Consider the following 21038-nt stretch of genomic DNA (forward strand, 5'->3'; position numbering starts at 1 on the left):
CCTCCAGACTGAGTCATTTCAGCTTTTTTAGTATCTTCTTATAAGTCCTTCTTTTCAGCTCTTTTACCATCTCTGATTCTCTTTTCTAATCTCCTTCTGTAGGTTCTTTCTTAAAACTATAATAAATATTTTCATGAGTTAGACTAATAGTCTGTTCATTTCAATATCTTTTAAGTCCCTAAAAATAGCACCAAGAGATATTTGGGGATAATGTTATAGTTGTCATCTATAACATCATTCTCATGGGACAGAGATGGATCTCAGGTATCCATCACTCAGGTATTTTCTGTGGAGTTGTCATCTACGGAATTGTCTAAATTAGCATTTTTCAAAGTGCATTCTGTTGAAAATTTGTTGTATAGGATCTAAAGAATGTTACATAGGAACATAAAGCTCTCATAGTCAAATAAGTTTGGGAAAATGCTAGACTGAATAAAGCTAAAAAGGTATCTTTACTGCATGACTTCTTATAGCCTTTAACATGAAATTAATATTATAAAATCTCCAAGAGAAGGTTATGATAGGTAGCATTTCCCAAACTTGTTTGACTGTGAAATATTTTTTCAGGGTATCTTGGAGACCGAGTGTTCCAAGGAGTTGTCTTTAGTAAAGACTGGTTTCTATCTCACTTTAGCCTAGATATATCCATTATTCTAAAGTATTTATTCAGCACCTAATGTAGTGCTACAGCCACAACACTGTACTAAATAGTTTCTTGACTTGGGAGAGAGATGGCAGGTGCCTGAGTTCTATGTGTGCTCCTTATGTAGTAGTAGTCATTGAGTCCATCCAGATAGAAGGATGGCACTATATGTAGAAAAAAGCATAAGCCATGGTATGGTCTTCATTCAGTTATAGAATAAAAGATTCATATTAATAGTATTTTAATTTATTTTTAAAATGACTGCTTTGTAAAAACTATAGCTCTGGGATTTGGTGAACAATAGCTTCCTGACTATTTCAGAGGAAATTTGGCCATCTCTCCTTGTACCCTCAATCTCAACCCATAATGAGGTAATTTTAATTATTTTGAATTTGTTTTTATTGATGTATAACTTAAGTATACAAATCTGAAAGGCTTAAGTATACAACTGGATGAATTTTTACAAATGTGTCACCATCACCTAGGTCACTCTCATTGGTATCTTTGTACCCTCAATATTTCCATCTCTTGCCTTCAAATTCTTCTTCAGAGATAGTCTTGTCCTAGAAATAATGGCAAATATCTTATGGCTGTAAACAAAAAAATTATTATTAACCTTTCTTTTTCTATCTTCTTTATCACTACCTGCAAAATTTTAAAAGAATCACTTAATATTTGTTGCCTTCCTTTCTCACTCTTCATTATCACTCCTTTGGCTCAGTTCAGTCACTCAGTCATGTCCAACTCTTTGCAACCCCATGAACCACAGCACACCAGGCTTTCCTGTCCATCACATATTCCCGGACTCTACCCAAACCCATGTCCAATGAGTCGGTGATGCCATCCAACCATCTTATCCTCTGTCATCCCCTTCTCTTCCTGCCCTCAATCTTTCCCAACATGAGGATCTTTTCAAATGAGTTAGCTCTTCGCATCAGGTGGCCAAAGTATTGGAGTTTCATGCTTCAACATCAGTCCTTCCAATGAACACCCAGGACTGATCTCCTTTAGGATAAACTGGTTGGATCTCCTTGCAGTCCAAGGGACTCTCAAGAGTCTTCTCCAACACCACAGTTCAAAAGCATCAATTCTTTGGCCCTCAGCTTTCTTCACAGTCCAACTCTCACATCCATACATGACCACTGGAAAAACCATAGCCTTGACTAGATGGACCTTTGTTGGCAAAGTAATGTCTCTGCTTTTCAATATGCTATCTAGCTTGGTCATAACTTTTCTTCAAAGGAGTAAGCCTCTTTTAATTTCATGGCTGCAGTCACCATCTGCAGTGATTTTGGAGCCCAAAAAATTAAAGTCTGACACTGTTTCCACCGTTTCCCCATCTATTTCCCATGAAGTGATGGGACCAGATGCCATGATCTTTGTTTTCTGAATGTTGAGCTTTAAGCCAACTTTTTGACTCTCCTCTTTCACTTTCATCAAGAGGCTTTTTAGTTCCTCTTCACTTTCTGCCATAAGGGTGGTGTCATCTGCATATCTGAGGTTATTGATATTTCTCCCGGCAATCTTGATTCCAGCTTGTGCTTCATCTAGCCCAGCATTTCTCATGATGTACTCTGCATATAAGTTAAATAAGCAGGGTGACAATATACAGCCTTGACATACTCCTTTTCTATTTGGAACTAGTCTGTTGTTCATGTCCAGTTCTAACTGTTGCTTCCTGACCTGCATATAGATTTCTCAAGAGGTCTGGTATTCCCATCTCTTTCAGGATTCTGACAATTCTGACAAACCAGAGATCAAATTTCCTCTTAGAGAGAGGAAATTCCTCTCTGATAATGATGCCATCAAACTGAGTGATCTTTTTAAATTCTTATTCATGTTGAGCATTTTAGTCTGTTTATTGCTCCTATATTCTTGAAACTTCCTGGGCTTCTCTAAGACTGTATTTTCTGGTTCTTTTACTTTTTGGATTCTTCCACGTTTGGCTTATTTATTTATTTATTTATTTTTGCTTATTGTTTACTACACTCTTTCCTGAATGTAGGCAGTTCCCCAGTGTATACCTTTTACTCTTTTCCCTTTCTCCAGATTTTCCCTTAGCAAGTTCTGTGGTGTCAATTTTAGCTATATGTGATGTCTCCTCAAACTCTGTAATCTTAACCTATCACTCAAGCCCCAAGTATGCATTGTAACTGCACATTATCATTTATTTCTTGGATATTCCACCTTATCCTCTCTCCTAGCTTCCCTATACTTCTGCATCCAATCAATCTTTAAATTCTACCAATCTGTTTCTATATTATATCTCATATTCTTCCTACCTCAACACTGAGTCACCACTACTCCAGTTTTGGTTGTCTTTAGCCTCTGAACTGGACTGTTATAATGGACATGTGTGACATTTTCATTGTTTCCCATAATATTTGTTCATAATTGAATCATTGCACTACTGTCAAATTAATTTTCCTAAAAGAAATCTCCATTCATATTACTACTCTGCTCAACATTTCTGCTAACACGCTGTCTACTAATCTCATCCAACTTACCTTTCTGCTCTTATTGTCATACTTACTCCCTTTCAAGAATGTCCAATAGATGAACCAGATACTAATATTTACCTAATGATAGCCAGGAACGTCTCTTTTCCATGTCTGTTTGCATAGTTTCTATGTCACGAAATCTCTTTCTTCCCCAGCCTTCCACATCCAAACTCTTTAAGGCTCAGTTCACATGCCACCTATGCAATGGAATATCCTCTGCCTCTTACTTTTCACCACTAACCAGAATTAATCTAATATTCTCTGAACTCCCTATTTTTCACCCTCACATGACAAATTCTCTCATAATAACTATGTGTATATGAATCTAATATCTTCTTCGAAACACTTAGAAGACAGCCTCATTTATAATTTTCTATCCATAGCACTTAAAACAGTGCCTGGTACATAGGAGGCTCACAAAAAACATTTCAGTTCATAAATGTATTCACCCTCAGATGAACATAGGCAAAAGACTGAGGGTAGGTGTGGGCAGGTGTGAAGATGACTTTTATTTTGTTGTGGGTATTGTGGTTGCTTTTAAAATAACAAAATTCTTTGAGGGATGAATAGGTGTCTCTTTCAGAGGAAAGTGGGTTGGAGAAAACATGAATAACTTGTTCTTTAGGGATGTGTGGGGGTGTGGTAAGCTCACATGTCCAAAGACAATGATGACAAAAACATGAACAAACTAGTATTTCAAACTCTTTTCCTTTTCTTCAGAAGTTAGCTGCGGATGAAAAATTTCCTGTAACATTAGAAACATTGCTCAGACCTTCAAACCACAATTTTCTGAATTTAATACAAACATATATTAAAGGTCCTTCCTCTATTTGAAGTCCCAGAATCCTAGCTTTGTTAAGAGAAAATGGGCGCCCACGGTCCCTGACTTTTGTACAAGGAACTCACTGTGTCAGGAGAGAGGTGAAACTTCCTTCAGGGCTACATGTAGGAGAGAGTAGCCAGTAGATACACAATGAAAAACAATTTTTTAAACATGGATACTGGCTTTTTACTGTTTCTATAAGTATCTACTGAGAAGGTTAATTACATGCTCAGATGCTATTTTTGATGCCAAGTTGCTTTTAAGAGAGAATAACATTTTTAGTCATAGTCCCTAGTGTTGGTTTATACCTTGTGACCTGTGCCTGTCAGTCTGATCTCCTGATCATGGCAATCACTAAAAGCCACTCTCTTAAGTGTGTCTTGCCAAATATACTTTTGGATGTCTTTTCTACACTTCCTCTTTCTCTGTGGGTCTATAGCATATCCCTCCCCCTGTCTTTTTTGTCTGGTCAGAGCTGACCCTCTTTATGCTAGGTCTCTTCCTTTGTCATAGCAGGTCTCTGCCTATTGCACATACTCCTTCTCAGTTCCTAAACTCTAATTTAGAATGTCTCTGGCTTTTATATTCTTATGAAGAAATAAAATTTAAAACTTCATCCTTTTCCCTTTCCTTTTTCCACATTAACTTGTTCATAAAACTGAAGGAATGCAGACTGTAAGAAAGAAGTTCTAGACCTAATTCTAATCCTAATTAGCATGGCGCTTTAAAAATGTCCTTTGACTTCTCTGCATTTCACTTGCCTCAGTTGCAATGGAATACTGAAGTCTGTCTGAAGCAGATCTCTGTCCTGTGGTTAGGACTGTAATATCCCCAATGACAACTGCATTTCAAATGCAGAATTTCCAAGTCTCTCTTGACTTCTCTCTTCTTCTGTTTAAGTTCTTTGCTGTTAGCTTCCTCACTTATATTCTTCATATTTTAGACTAATTCCTTGAATCTTTCACCTAGAAGGTAGCTTGTTTTTCTTTTAAGGCAATTAGACTTCTCTCACTTGTTTAGTCCAACAATCTGATATTGCCCTGATCTCCCAACACAGGCTATCACTCCAGCTCAGACTCCTTTTGTTTTTTCTCTGTGATGATTTAGCATACATCATCTATTTTGTGTTCATAATAGCTGGCCTTTTCTCAGTCACTTTTTATTCCATTTCTTTCTATTCATTCTTTTTGTTCCAATGAAGAAAACTTTTCTCCAGAAGACACTACAAGGCCTTTTAGGAAAACCTATCCCTTCCTTTTTCTTATCTCCTATTTCGCATTATAAACCCTCTAAGATCCTTTCCCTGGTGAGCCAGGCTAGGAATATTTGGCATTTAGAATGAGAAATCTACATCCTGAGGTTTCTGGTGTCTCCAGCCTCTCTTTGCTATCTTCATCCCATTTTTTTGTATTCCACTTTAGCACATGGTACTTTAAAATTTGCAGAAGTAAGCAATATAATTTCTAAGGTTCCTTCTAGTATTAATATTCTACTTATATGTAAAGAGAATCTGGTGTCCCAATACACATAATACACATTGTATATTTGATAGCTTGCCATGTTTCAGTGTGTGTATCTCAATGCAGGTTCCTACTGGAATTCCTCGCTCTTCCACTTACTAGTTGTCATTCAGATCTTTTTTTTGGAAAACAATATAACGTTTGGGAGGAATGGATACATGTATATGTATGGCTGAGTCCCTTTCTTTGCTGTGCACTTGAAACAATGTTAGTTGGCTATATGCCAATAAAAAATATAAAATACTCCAATATAATATACTCCAATATAAAATAAAAATTAAAAAAAGAAAGAACAACATAACAATAAGTCCCTATCAACTGCATGAGCTATATATCACTGAACAGTCTGTTCAAACGCCTTGGCTCCTTTCTTACCCTTGCTAAATAGTCCATGAGGAAACTGTGGTGGGGATTACAATAACCCAAGTGTTCAGGTTAAACCCTTTACCTCTTTATCCCAGTGACTGTGTTTAAAGAAAGTCCTTTGTTCCCTTATTTTCCTGTTTATGTGATTCTTTCTTGACCTTTATGGGTTTCTACAATCAAAGACATTCCTTGGGAAAAAAACCTCAGGTCAAACATATCCTGTTCTTCTGGTTCTCCTTTCTTAAAACATTATCTCTCACTACAGATCAAACCTGTTCATGATATATCTGTACAAGATCAGGGATTCTCTGTGTGGGGTAGGTAGGGAAAAACAGAAAGCATGAGAAAAGAATGTCCCTAATGCTATAGGGTGAAGAGTTACTGTCCCTTTTTCTAGTCTGTTTGCTTTATTCACCATTATTATTTATATTTGCATTTCCCATATAATTCTTCCCCCCTCCACCCCTTCCTCCTCCTGCTCCATTTATCCTGACACTGAGAACAGTATGAACTCTGAGTCTGTATTGCTCAAATCTCTGAATTCTGTTTGTAGACTGACTGATTTAACTTTCTCAACAGGACAATCATCTATCTCTCCTTGGTGTATGTGCTTGGCCATGTGATCAAATCCATGGGTGCCTTACCAATACTGGGGGGACAAATGTTACACACGTGAGTAAAATCATGTAAATCATGTAGATATCATGTAATCATGAACCTCCTCATTGGAAAAGAGCCGCTTTCCTCCATTGGACTGGTAAATGTTTCATGCATTCATTATAGACGTTTCTCTGTCTTACTAGAGATGTCTCTTTATTTTACAACCAACTATTTTATTGGGCTTCCCTGGTGGCTAAGAGGTTAAAGTGTCTGCCTGCAATGTGGGAGACCTGAGTTCGATTGCTGGGTTGGAAAGATCCCCTGGAGAAGGAAATGGCAATCAACTCCAGTATTCCTGCCTGGAGAATCCCATGGACAGAGGAGCTTGGTGGGCTACAGTCCATGAGGTCGCAAAGAGTCGGACACGACTGAGGGACTTCACTCACTATTTTATTATACCAAATTGGTTAAGAAAAAAATATTTGACTAGTTGAACTCTTTCCTGCTTTATCTGAGCTCATTTGTTGTTATTAAATATCTGGGGACTTGTAGAATACTCAGTTAGCATCCTTTTCACAGAAACTCTACATATACTTGAAGATATGAAAATCTTCATGCCCTCCGTATTCCTTCACCTGTTCACCCATCCACACATTGTACTTTAACAGAGTTTCAAAAAAATGTCTGTGATACTTCTTTATAGTATATTGTAGAATTCATATTCAAAGCTTGAATGATTTCCATTTATGAGTAGTCCCATATATTCCAGTTGCTCTGTCCCTCTTTGTTAAGTTATTGATGTTTATGATGCCAGAGAATCTTGATAGGTTCTGACGTTTGTTGGTTCAGTCAGAGAGGATTAGATTTGTTCATGAAGCAGGTTATATATATTTGTGTTTATAATGTGGCTAAACATGTATTTTCCAGTGAGTTAAGAATTGTGTTTGAGATTTAATGGATATTAGACACCTTATTATTGTTGTCCCATCAGAAATCACTGACATTTCTTCCATTAGTTATGACTAACTTAAGATTTTATTTTGTGGCTACTAAGAATATGTAGGATAAAGGTTCACAAGGTCTTTCTATTGACATGTCCCTTTGACTATGACGATATCGAGAACAGTCTTAACTCTGGAGTTCCTTGAGTATTGGCTTCTATATGTTGCACGCATAAGGTAAATGAAACTATCAGGGACAAAATCTTCCCATGTAATGATACTTTCTGGCAGCAACTCAAGGATTATGAAGATTATAAGTGCTCCTGAGTCTCTCCTAGGAGGAAGCCATTGGGAAGTGCCTGCAATATAGAAATGTGAAGGAGGTCATGCCCTTGTACACATATTTTTTCTCTTATAGCTCTATATTCCATTTCTACAGTTGTGTTTAGTATCAGTATGGTTAGCACTCTCACATTTCCATTTCAGAGTCCTGTCAATGGTCGGCCTGAGTCTAATAGCTTTGGGGACAGGAGGTATCAAACCCTGTGTGGCAGCTTTTGGAGGAGACCAGTTTGAAGAAAAACATGTAAGAGTCTGGTCATTTCTATGTTTTAAAAAAAGTAGAGCAGGCATTAAACGACAGGTAGTGATTTGCCAAGATTGAAGTGATCCAGTAGTTAGAACATATCCAAGTAGTGTTCAGTGCTGGGTACTGATCATTAATAAAGAGAAAAATGGAAACATTTCAAAGGAATATGACCAGGGCTAAAAAGATGCAGCTTAGGAAGAAAAGTTGATGGAAATGAAGATACTTAGACTGGATAAGATAAGACTTGAAAGAGAATATTATAATTATCTATAGATACTGGAAGTTGTTTAGTCACTCAGTCGTGTCCAACTCTTTGTGACCCCATGGGCTGCAGCATGCCAGGCATCCCTGTCCACGGAATTTTCCAGGCGAGAATACTGGAGTGGGTTGCCATTTCTTCCTTCAGAGGATCTTCCCAACCCAGGGATCGAACCTGTGTCTCCTGCATTGCAGGCAGATTCTTTACCTTCTGAGTTACTCCCTTTATACAGATATTGGAAGGATGTCAGTAACTAATTGGAGAAGGCAATGGCACCCTACTCCAGTACTCTTGCCTGGAAAATCCCATGGACCGAGGAGCCTGGTGGGCTGTAGTCCATGGGGTCGCTAACAGTCGGAAATGACTGAGCGACTTCACTTTCACTTCACTTTCCACTTTCATGCACTGGAGAAGGAAATGGCAACCCACTCCAGTGTTCTTGCCTGGAGAATCCCAGGCACGGGGGAGCCTGGTGGGCTGCCATCTATGGGGTCGCACAGAGTCAGACACGACTGAAGTGACTTAGCAGCAGCAGCAGCAGCAGCAATAATTAATCCAAAGATCAATGAGAGAAAGCTATAGGAAGTTAGCCTTTCACTTTATGAAAGGAAAAACTTCAAATATTAATGAGTTCACTCTCACTTAAGGTATTTAAGAAGATACATGGTCATCACTTTGGGAATGGGAGGTAATGAATAGTTTGGAGATGATATAAGCATCTCTAGCCTTGGGATTCTACAAAGGAGAAAATGACCATTTGGAATAAAACAGAATTAATTTCTTTAGATGATCCTGTCTTGATGATCCTTCCTTCTTTTCCTAGACACTTTCCACTGTCCATGGTGGGTGGGAGGCCAGTATAAATAAAGGTAAAAACATACCTGTTAAGGAAGCAGTGACAACTAGGCAAGGAAAATACTCTATTCTTAGATCAACCAACATTTCTAGCTTCCTCTTTTTACCTCTCAGTTTTCCTTTTTGATGGTCTTCATGTATCATTCCCTCTTCTATAGCTATTTATCATGTTTCTTTTATCATGTTTGTTTTTTACTCTCTGTTCTTTCTCTGTATCATGTCTTTCTGCATTTCTCTAACCTTTCAGACCCTGTGGGTTATTTTATATTCTTTATCTACCCAGGGGTTCATAGATTATAATTACTTGCTAACCTTAGAGAAGTCACCAAACTCTGGCAAGTGGGATTCTATGCACAATGAATTCTACACATAGATGAGTGGAGCAGGTTTAAATGGGGACCAGAAGAGGAAGCAGAACACACCATAAATGGAAAATGGAGATTGTGCTGATGTGTCAAGGGAGTCAGAATGAAGCACAGACATGCATAATGAATAAAGTGTCAGCAACTTTATTTGAAAGCTGCTTCATTTTGTACATGCTCCACAAAGATATTTCAGTAATAGGACAAACCCACTTCCAAGTTTCCACTGGCCACTGCCCAGCCCACAGACTTTCTTTAATAGTCTCTGGCAGACTTCCCATGAGCATTAGGTAAATTATTCTGTTTGGTCAACAATTTACTCAACTGTTTCATATTCTAGTCCTATTCCTACCACACATTCCACAAAATCTATTATTTAACTCAGCCACTCAATCACTAACTTAATTCAGTTTAATAAACATTTACTGAGTCTAATATAAGACAAGTGCTGTGCTAGTGATGCTTGTGAGGATTACAGAAAATAATAAGGTTTTTTTTTTCTGCTCTCAAGGAACTCTCAACCTACTGAAACAAATTTAATACAGAGACTAATACTAGAATAAACACTGTAGGACACAATACATAGACATAGTATACAAGATGATCATTTTTGCCAATATAAAAGGGTAAAAAAATGTTAAAGATGATTGCACTAGGGTGTGAAAGGTAGAGAAATGTTTATTTGGGGTCAGCAAGATATGTGTTAAAATATCTAATATGACATTCACATACTATGGAAGCAGTATCTGAATCGGTATATGTACCTCTTAATGAGTCTGAAGAGGTGGGGGTGGACCAAGGAGGCACATTGAACTGATGATTTGTCCTGTTTTGGCTTTTTTTTTTCAGGTAGAGGAACGGACTAGATACTTCTCAGTCTTCTACCTCTCCATCAATGCAGGGAGCTTGATTTCTACATTTGTCACACCCATGCTGAGAGGTTGGGATCTTTTCTGAGGGCCTCTGTATAAGCTTTATTCTGGCCTGCCAGAAATCCATTCAAGGCTTCTTACTGTCCATCTTCTCCTTTTATACAAGTTTTTAATCTTGATTTGTCTGGCCCAAAAGAAGGATTATTGGATTAGGTGTTGGGAGGAGAGAAGATGGCTATGTCTATGACCTCAAAAACCTGAGCTTATAGAACAGAACATCAAAAATTTAAGATTCAGGATTAATTTGGTTTTGTTTTTTCCTGTAGGAGATGTGCAGTGTTTTGGGAAGGACTGCTACGCATTGGCTTTTGGAGTTCCAGGATTGCTTATGCTGATAGCTCTTGGTAAGTGCAGTGGGGCAAAGGAAACTAATAACCACTGATGCCTTCCACGTGGAAAGCATGAGTAAGCACTATACACAAACTATTTTATTCAGTCCTCACACAAGCCTATTAGGTGTTATTGTAGGGGTTTTCCCTAGAAATTATAGATAAATTAACTGAATAAAGTTAGAAGCCTAAAAAAAAATAGTGCCCACGGTTATATAACTAATAAGCTTCCTGAGAGTTTTAAAAAGACTGATCCTTGGATGCCATGTAGGACCAATTAAATCAGGATCTCTGTGGGATACAGCCGTGGCATCTAAAATTTTTTAAGTTTCTAATTGTAGTCACAGTTGAGATGTACTGATCTACATTGCAATATATAGTGAAGCAAAGAAAATAATCCTTCCTCTCAAACCAGCTTATTTCATCTGATAGCTATCTGGTAACTGGAAGATGTAAAAATTCTTTGGGCCTTTTAAAGCTTCTAGGGTCAGCTGTTTCTGCCCTGCTCTGCAATGCTTCCAAGAAGTTTGCTCCTGAGCAATGAGAATAAGAGGAGTTGGATAAGTAGGGGAAAACTGATGCAACTTAGATCAAGTGGCATTCTCTTTACCACTGAGAACCCAGCAATGGAAGAGGAAGAGGAATATATGTGTTGCTTAGTTTACACAGTCCAAGGGGAAACTTGGACATGATTGTTTCTAATCATTGACCTGGAAACCTGTTCTCACACTGAGCCTTTGGGTGACACCCCCCTGGAGGATATCCAGTCCAAACACATAAAGAGCTCAATAAAGGATAAAGAGCCCAGAGGCTCACTGTTCCATCTGATTATTTTCAAATAGAGTTGGGGGGGGTAATAATATTACTCAGGCAAGTTGCAATTCCAATTCCAAGGAAATTTATGTGTTAGTCCAGGGCCCAGTGATAATACATTCTGTTTCCTTCTCTCTTCAAAGCCAAATATATTCCTAGTTTTCCTGATTAGTACTATGTCTTTTTCTCTGGATCATTGCACAATATTATTTACATATCATAATAATTATGAAGATCAAAAGAGATGCTTCTGAAATGTTTACAAATTATGAAATGTTTAATTGAATGTTAAATGTTAAGTGTTAGCTGTCATCATTAGTTACTTCAGTCTTCTGGGTACTGATAAATCAATTCTCTGATTTTTCACTATAATTTAATTGATTTTATTTTTTTCACTCACTAATTCATTCAGCAAACATCTATTTAATGAACAGTTAATGTGTCAGATTCTGTCTTAGGTACTGGGATTACGTTATTGAATTAGGTAGCTACAGAATTCATGCTTTCAAAGAATTTATTTGGTCCAGCAGGAGGAGGGAGACAGAGGAATAAACAGGATCTCTCAATATAGTATCGTCACTGTCACAACTAGAGAAATACAGAGGAAGCTATAAGAACACAGAGGGATACCTAAGACGTTGAGGCTCAGAAAACTTTGCCTAAAGAAATGATAGGGAAGGTAAGACCTAAAGCATTAACAGCAGTTAATCAAAGAAGAGATTGAAAGTGAAACAGAAATATGACATGGTATCTATAAGACAAAGGGTTGAGAAATAGTATAATATATTTGAAGGCCTTGAAGGAATAGACGATAAAGAGGAGAAACTGACAGAAACCAGATAATGAAAGGCTTTTACCTTATTAAGGAATTAGAACTTTATCAGGAGAATAGTAGGGAGCTTCAAAAGGGTTTTAAATAAAGGAATGATCATTAGATGTTTATTTTTCAGTGGTATTTCTGACTGTAATGTGGAAAAAGAATGGATTAAGGATGAGACAAAGGATATTCTTTGTCTTGATTATTGAATTTTTGGTACTTCCTTAAATTTTGTGCTCAAGGTGAGTGCCTACCTTAGCTCACCTTCTTCAGCACTGACAGAACTGACAAACTTGATATGATTAGATGTGTGAAAGTAAGAGAGAAGATAAGCCAGGACTGAATGCGACATTCTGACTTGAGCAAATGGGTGGATAGTAGGAGTACAGTCTAAGGGAGACTAGGCTTGGGGCAGTACTAATGAATTTAGTTTGGACATGTAACATTTGGATGTTTTTGGAACATCTAATTGGGAGTACCAAACTTTTAAATCTGTATTTATTTGGAAATACAGGTTTAAAGTCCAGAATAAATGTCTGGGCTATAGATATAGAGCTGGAGCTATTAGTACATGGATAGCAATTAAGTCAGGAAAATAGATGGAATGACTAAGAGTATGATAAAGGAGAACAAGGATAGGACCTTGAGAAATACCAATATTTAAAAGACAAACAAATGAGCTAAGCACCAGGCATTAGAAATAAACAAGTTATGGCAACTATTTACAAGAAATTTTGTTGTCCTGGTGAAAAATTGAGTTCTCTTCACTGTGATAGTGCAGAAATAAAGATATCTACAAGGATGTACAGCAAAGGCAATAATTAAGTTGCACTGAAGCCATTCAAATCAAGATTCACTAAAGAAAAGTTGGGAAAGGGCTCTCCAGGTAGGGAAAAAAAACTGCAAATGGAGAGGTAGAAAACAGAATGTGGCATTTTGAGAACCAGGGTGATTTCCATAATACCACAATCAGACCTTTAGGGGACAATCTCCATGGCATAAACCTTTAGAATAATGTTTCAAATTAGTATGGGAATGAGTCTTATTGTAATGAAAACTTCATAGTAATTATTTTCTCCAATATATGGATTGTCGACTCTTGATGTATTTATATTATTAATATTAAAGAGATTATTCAGCGTTAAGCTTACTTTTATACAAGCCAGCATTTACTTATAAGTTGTTGTATTTCCTTTAAGATGAAAATGTGTTGACTCAAATTTTGTATTTGAATTAGGTAAAGGATTCAGCAGTTAAACAAACAAAAAAAGACAGGTAAAGAGGGGAAAGCCCACAGATGAGACTAAAAACGAATGCGGGAAGTAATAGTAGTTCTACCTTGGATACCAAGAGGATTTCAGGAAGGGGATCATTCAGAGTAACAAATATTACTAACTGGGAAAGCAAGATAAGGGTGAAAAATGTCCATTAAATATGGTGACACAAAGGTCTTTGATTTGATGATATCAGTTATGGTAGATTGGTGGAGTTTCAAGAATAATTAGAGCAGATTGGGAAGTGAATAAAATGAATGAAAGAGAAAACAGTAAGAATTTATAGCTGAAAGGTGACATGGAGTCAGGAAAGGATATTAAGCATGTTTGATTATTATTAGGAACACTCCAGTAAAGAAAGATGTTGGAGATGTAAGGTAAGACAGTATAATCAATATGAAAGCACACATGGTAGAATTGTATTTACACAAGAGGAGGAACATTACCTTCCTGTAACTGGAGAGAGGAGGGGACGGGGATGGATACAAATATTAATAGATTTGGTGGCAGGAGTTGAGGGAGTTTTCATTTGAAGCCTTCTATTTTCTTTGTGAAGTAAGAGGCAACAAGGTCTACTAGTGGAAGTAAATGTTAGAGAAACTCAAGGTCCCTACCCATCTTCTTCAGTTAAGTGGCCTTCAAACTTAAGTGTGACCTTGTCAAGTTGATCACCTCACCTTCTTTTTATCACTCCATTGTCACATTTTAGACCAGAATTCCTGAGAAGTTCAGCCCCTTTCTAGGATCATTATTAGTTTCAAGAGCTGTCTATTTGCCATCCAAAATTTTCTACTTGTCCAGATACCTTTTTTATCAGCCCACTTGTCTCTCAGGATTAGCATTCTTTACCTGAACTTTTTTTTTTAATCAACAATAAGAAGGCCATGGTAAGTGGTAAAGCATGCTATTTGGAGAAGTTTGGGAGAAACTCAGAGGATAATAAAGAAAAAGTGGTGGAGTGAGCCTGACAGAGAAGAATGGAGAAAGTAGAAAGTTAAGAGAGAAAAGTAGGGTGATTTAGGCATTCTGGATGTAAGGATATTGGAGATTGTTGCTAGTCACTGAAGAAGGCATTTTTGGTAGAGGAGCTGCTAGAGGGACATCTTTCTTGCTGGAGCCGGGAAATCATTCAAGAGGGAAGTATATTGGAGATGGTACCAAAACGGAGGTTTCCCACAAATTTTAGTTAAATTTAATAAACTTTGGCCACCTGATGTGAAGAGCTAACTCATTTGAAAAGATCCTGATGATGGGAAAGATTGAGGGCAGGAGGAGAAGGGGACAACAGAGGATGAGATGGTTGGATGGCATCACCAACACAATGGACATGGGTTTTGGTAAACTCCAAGAGTTGGTGATGGACAGGGAGGCCTGGTGTGCTGCGGTTCATGGGGTCACAAATAGTTGGACACAACAGAGCGAACTGAACTTAACTGAACTGAATACACTTGAAAAAAAAACCTTTTGATTTTATAATTGTAAAGTAATATCTCATTGCTGGTATGTGGAAAATGAAGTAAAAACAAGAAAATTAAATTCACTTACAGATAGCTACGGAGATGTGGTTAAAAGATAAAGATATGCGTTGAGAGAAAATGAGTTCAAGAACAGAAATAAAACAGAAAAGAATTGTTTTAGGAATAATGAATAGTAGTTAGAAGATACATTGGCAAATACAGAGTGATGAAAGGAAAAGTGGGAAGCAGTTGGTTGTGGGGAACTCTGTTGCAGATAGGGGTCATGTCTTTTTTATCTTTATTCTCAGCAGTGTCAGGCAAAATGTGTGATGCAAAGATCAATAAATGAGGTCCTTTATGGTAGTTAAGAGTATAGATTTTTGAGTTGAAAGGCCTCAGTTCAAGAAGGTAGTTTCTGATCTTACTACCAAGCTTAAAAAGGAATTGAAAGAGGCATAACTTAGCAGAGGTGGGTTGAGGGTGGGGTGTCAGTGCTGGAAGGGAACACTGGGGTCTAGAATATGTTTTTTATCTGGTCTGAGTTACATGGGTGTGTTCACTTGTAAAAATTCATTAAGTTATACATCTATTATTTACTTGTTCTTCTTATATTTAATATAATTTATTTCATATCATTTAAAAGATTATATGAAAGTTTACTGATATCAAAAATAAATAATGAAAAACAGTGTAGTTTCTGGCAATTTCCATCTGTGCAATCTTGCACAACTTGCTTAACTCCTTAATCCTTGATTTCTTTATGTATAAAACCCTTTTCAGGTTAAATCAGTACTATTATGTAAAATGCTTAACTCTTTATATATAATAATAAACCTTCAAGAGATCATTAATGATAATAATAACCATCAGGATAATAATGAATTTGGGAAAATCCATTTCAGGAGTTAGGACTTATTAGGTAGGTCTTGGAAACAAGATTTTAATTTGGCAGCAGATAAGGAGAAACGAACAGGGATTAAGAAACTACTTGGTGACCATTTTGAAAATAGAGGGTAGAAGTTGTGAGGTCCTATACGAGTCGTAGCCCTGGTGATGCAGAGAGGGGACAAGCAGGAAACACACTGAAGATAGAAGTTCAGTGAAAGTTGATAATATATTAGATGTAGAGATGAGCTAGAAGACGGAGAATTCAGAGGTGACTTTCATTTCTGTGATTACAGGAAAGTCTACACATTGACCATTTTATTCTTCTCTTGGCTCCCATAGTTTTTATGACTCCAAAGTCAGGGAGCATCAGTCAGTTTCCACCCTTTATGAGATGTGTCAATCATTCCTACATTTCAGCAGTGTCCTTAATGTTGACAACTAAATGTGCTGAATGAGAAGCTAAGAACTCTGTTTATCTACTGCAGTTGTGTTTGCAATGGGAAGCAAACTATACAGAAAACCACCTCCTGAAGGAAACATACTGAATCAAGTGGTCAAATGTATCTGGGTAAGTTCATGAATTGTTTGTCTGCCTTTTGCAATCACGAGAAAAGAAATGCTGTTCCGAGCCTACAGGCCTTCAAACATGGGTATACACTTTTCTCAATCTCTGCACTGCTTCTGTGACTTTTGGAAAGTGGGGTTGATCAAACATCACTCAATGCCTCTATTTAACCTTTAAGCTGAAAAGAATATAATCATTTTTAAAAACTGGCAAAAGTTTTCTAAAATGTAGTTACATATGTTGAAATTATATTTCACTGAAATTCAATGTGTGATGAAATCAAAAGTTTAGATTTAGTCACTCAAGAGTATGTGTGTCTAAGGGAAGATACAGTGAATTGGAAAAGGCAGGGGATGCGTTTTTTGTTTGTTTTTTTCCTCTCTTCTGATATCTATGCTCTGCCCTAGTTTGCCATTTCTAGCCGTTTCAAGAACCGTTCTGGGGACAATCCCAAGCGAGAGCACTGGCTGGACTGGGCAGCTGAGAAATACCCAGTAAGTTGAACTGCAGAAACATCTGATGCCTTCATAGAGTTTTTCCTAATAACCAAACTGATTCTCTTCTACTGTACTTGACCTCTTCTCTTCCTGTTCTGGGCCATTTCTACTCCAAGCGAGAAGTCCTTAAATGCCAATTCAGCCTATTCCTTCTTCCTCCTCTTTGCAGAAGCAGCTCATTATGGACGTGAAGGCACTGACCAGGGTACTGTTCCTTTATATCCCATTGCCCATGTTCTGGGCGCTTTTAGATCAGCAGGTAAGAATAGTTCTTTTGGAAACTACCTGTTCTTCCAGCCCCTTCTCTCTCAAAGGAAAGGGATTTCCTCTAATAGCATCTGTTTGCCATAGGGATCACGATGGACCTTGCAAGCCACCAGGATGAATGGGAATTTGGTGAGTAGAAGAGATTTTTTCCAATATCATTTTCTTTTTAATCCACACTAAGGAAAAATTTCTTTGTGTTTTTGCCTAAAAAGTGACATAAGATTATGCCTTTAGCATGAAGTTACTGGGTACGCAAAGTGAGTATTAAAAGATAGAATCTTATCTTTGAAAATCAGAAATGTAAGGATGGAAAGGTTTCAGTGTATACAGGAAGCTCTGAGACAATAGCAAATGAACTGATAGGAGTGGATAGTGATAGGGAGTGGATAGGGAGCAAATGAAGCCTGGGGAATGGATGTTTCCTTCCAACTATGCCCCACCAAAGCTCCCATCTTAGCTCAGTCAGTAAAGAATCTGCCTTCAATGCAGGAGACCTGAGTTTGATTCCTGGGTCAGGAAGCTCCCCTGCAGAAGGAAATGGCAACCCACTCCAGTATTCTTGCATGGAGAATTCCATGGACAGAGGAGCCTGGCAGGCTACAGTCCATGGACTTGCAAGAATTGGACATGACTTAGTAACCAAACCACCACCACCAGGCACCCCAGGGCAAAACAGATTGCTGTGACAACACAGTTGGCCCAACCTCTCAGGCAGGGTTCACAGCAGGGATCCAGAGGTGGGATATTTTGTTCATGGATACAGAAATAATGGGAAATTTTTAAACATAATTTTCTCTTTTTAAAATTTTCATTCATTGACAAATTCTTCTTTCATTTTTATTCCCACTGCCTAGATTATTGTATGTTCTCCTGCCATCTCACTTGTGAAGAAGGCAGGGTGGGATGATGCCAGGGTTTTATAAGCCAGTCTGTTTGGAGCTTGCCTAATATAATTTCATCTTTTCCCTTCCTCTGGCTGTCCAGGATTTACCATGGTTATCTTCCTTTTGATCCTCTGAAGGGTCAAACTTTAAAAACACTGTGTGTCGAGGGGAGACTTCACCCTAACCATGATACCTTTTTGTCCTTCACAAATTTACCGCCATGACTACAGTTACTGAGATTAATAAAAGCACACTGACTCTATTCTCTCTCAAGTTAAAAAAGCATAGTGCACAGAAAATAAGTTTCTCCCTTATGCCCATCTGCCTTCGGAAGCCATAGTCTAAGCCATTCTAGCCTATTCCCCCACATACCCTTACAAGGATAATAGTGGCTCTGAACCAAAGACCTGATGGATATTATCTTATGCTTCTCACCTGCTAATTATCAAGATTGTTGATCTAGGCTTTTTTTGTCTTTATGCCAGTATCTTCATGTGATTTGTTGTCATGTTTCAGGGTTTCTTTGTGCTTCAGCCTGATCAGATGCAGGTAGGAGACTTCTCTATATTCTTGGGTACTTATTTTTTTCCCTTACCTATAACTTTACGTGTAGTAGGAGGATTACCAACCATAACTTGATAGGGTTTTTTCCTTCTATGCTGAGGAGGGCTAAACATAGTGATGAGAATATTCTCTTTAAGTCTCACACTTCTCTTTCATATCTTCTCTTAAGCAAGTAGCTCCTGCAAAAACTCCAGGGAGTTTTGAACTCACAGGAAAAGTGTAAACATTGGATTTTTTTTTTCCATGTCAAGTATCATGTTGTCAGAGGAAGTATAACGCTTTGTTGTGTGAGCAGTGAATTCAGAAGCCCTGTTTATTGGTGACTTCCAGTTATTTTTAACTCTTTGTTTTGTTCAACAGTCCCCAGTTCCTTTTTCTCTCTTTCCTTTCTCCTGACCATGACATTTTTCCCTTGGTTGTGAAACTGGATAAGATCAGAGCAAATGGGAGGGAAGAACTCCTAATTAATTGACAGAAAAACCAGTGCAGAGTGAAACTTGTTCCTTTGGATATTTGGAAGCTAATGTGCTATGCAGGAGTAATACAGTCTCGGGTATAAAGGGACTGAAAGATGTGGAATCATTCTGTACACTGTATGATGAAAGTGTGTTTGGATGTGAGAGAGTATGCACACACGCAAATGAAAGCACATGCTCACACTCATAATAGAACACTTGTAACTAATTCTTTTTACCATCGTGTTACAGGTGCTAAATCCCTTTTTGGTTCTTATCTTCATACCATTGTTTGACCTTGTCATTTATCGTCTGGTCTCCAAGTGTGGCATTAACTTCACGTAAGTGCTCACTATGGGCTTCCCAGGTAGCTCTAGTGGTAAAGAATCTGCCTGCCAGTGTAGGAGAAATAAGGGACATGGGTTCAATCCCTGGGTCAGGAAGATTCCCTTGAAGAGGACATGGCAACCCACTCCAGTATTCTTGCCTGGAGAATCCCATGGACATAGAAGACCAACAGGCTACAGTCCACAGGGTTGCAAAGAGTCAGACATGACTGAAGCAACTTAGCACCATGCATACAAGTGTTCACTATACCTGTGTTACTCCAAATTGACTCAGAATTTGCCCAGTTTGATAAAGAGTCAGTATCTTTTCTGCTTAGTAATGATTTATTTTGGTTTATCATTTTTCTGCTTCTGTTTAACCACATTAGATTAAATGCCTATTAATACTGGAAGATGGGAATTAGATCTAATTAATTCTTAACTTAGAGAGTCCAAGTCATTACTGCAGACTTACATATGTGATGTTGAAAAGCTAGGAGTACACCTCATGGAAAGTCAAAAGTAAGTGATTAGTCTCCTAAACCAACTTGTTGCTTTGTACTTAAAAGTTGCCTCTTCAAAGCAGTCCAAAGTCTTTGATGATTAACTAATCTCTTTAAATCTCTTACTGTCCCTGTGAAACAAATGAAGGACCTCATAAGAGTGGGAATAGAAACTGTTTTCCCCCTTTCTAAATATAAGTGTTATTCTTTGTGAAGTTTGACAGAGGAGGGTGTTAAGTCATCTATAATATCTGATTTAATAGTAATTTCCTTTTGATAATCATTTCATGTATTCAAATGACTTTTTGCCATTTACTCATTCATTGAGCACCAAGTGCTTTGTAAAAGCACAAATCTTGCTTCTAAGGAGTTTATCCTTTAGTAAGGGAGCTAGAAGGAGCAAGGTTATTGCACAAGATAAATTATGTTAATATGTTAAGCCTAAGAAGAGAAACAAAGTACCAGGAAATGCAGAGATGGAAGAGAGTGGCCAGCATCAAGAAAAAATTATAAAGAAGAGGAAAAGAAGGTAATAATATATAGTAACTGGTATATGGTAAATGTTCAATAATTCTGGCTATATTACTATTATTTTTGCTATTGTGATATAATAGATAGAAAAACCATCATAAATAAAGATGGAAAATTTGGTGTGTTACAAAGAATAGTTCAGTGTGACTCAAGTAAAGGTAGAAAGAAGGATACATGAAGGGGGGAGTACTAGGAAATACTTTGAAAGTAATTGAGAACAAATTAGGTAAGCTAAGGGGGTTTAGCGGAGAAGGCAATGGCACCCCACTCCAGTACTCTTGCCTGGAAAATCCCATGGATGGAGGAGCTTAGTAGGCTACAGTCCATGGGGTCGCTAAGAGTCGGACATGACTGAGTGACTTCACTTTCACTTTTCACTTTTCATGCACTGGAGAAGGAAATGGCAACCCACTCCAGTGTTCTTGCCTGGAGAATCCCAGGGACAGGGGAGCCTGGTGGGCTGCCATCTATGGGGTC

General features: G+C 37.8%; 1 protein-coding gene across 3 annotated transcripts in view; it reads left to right on the plus strand.

Moving 5' to 3' along the window:
- The window catches only part of LOC102184282 (solute carrier family 15 member 2), a 52393-nt gene that overhangs the window by 3386 nt on the left and 27969 nt on the right, over positions 1-21038 (plus strand). For 2 of the 3 annotated variants that reach the window (XM_013963220.2, XM_005675014.3), the window contains exons 4-13: positions 6433-6525; positions 7881-7980; positions 10309-10399; positions 10658-10735; positions 16455-16537; positions 16942-17028; positions 17201-17290; positions 17383-17427; positions 18699-18731; positions 19454-19542. In XM_013963220.2, coding sequence (XP_013818674.1) covers positions 6433-6525; positions 7881-7980; positions 10309-10399; positions 10658-10735; positions 16455-16537; positions 16942-17028; positions 17201-17290; positions 17383-17427; positions 18699-18731; positions 19454-19542 — 789 coding nt within the window. Of the gene's footprint in view, positions 1-6432; positions 6526-7880; positions 7981-10308; positions 10400-10657; positions 10736-16454; positions 16538-16941; positions 17029-17200; positions 17291-17382; positions 17428-18698; positions 18732-19453; positions 19543-20470; positions 20560-21038 lie in introns of all 3 variants that reach the window. The other variant, XM_013963199.2, reaches the window with a different exon arrangement.

Source organism: Capra hircus, chromosome 1 (assembly GCF_001704415.2).
Source record: "Capra hircus breed San Clemente chromosome 1, ASM170441v1, whole genome shotgun sequence".
Taxonomy (NCBI): Eukaryota; Metazoa; Chordata; class Mammalia; order Artiodactyla; family Bovidae; genus Capra; species Capra hircus.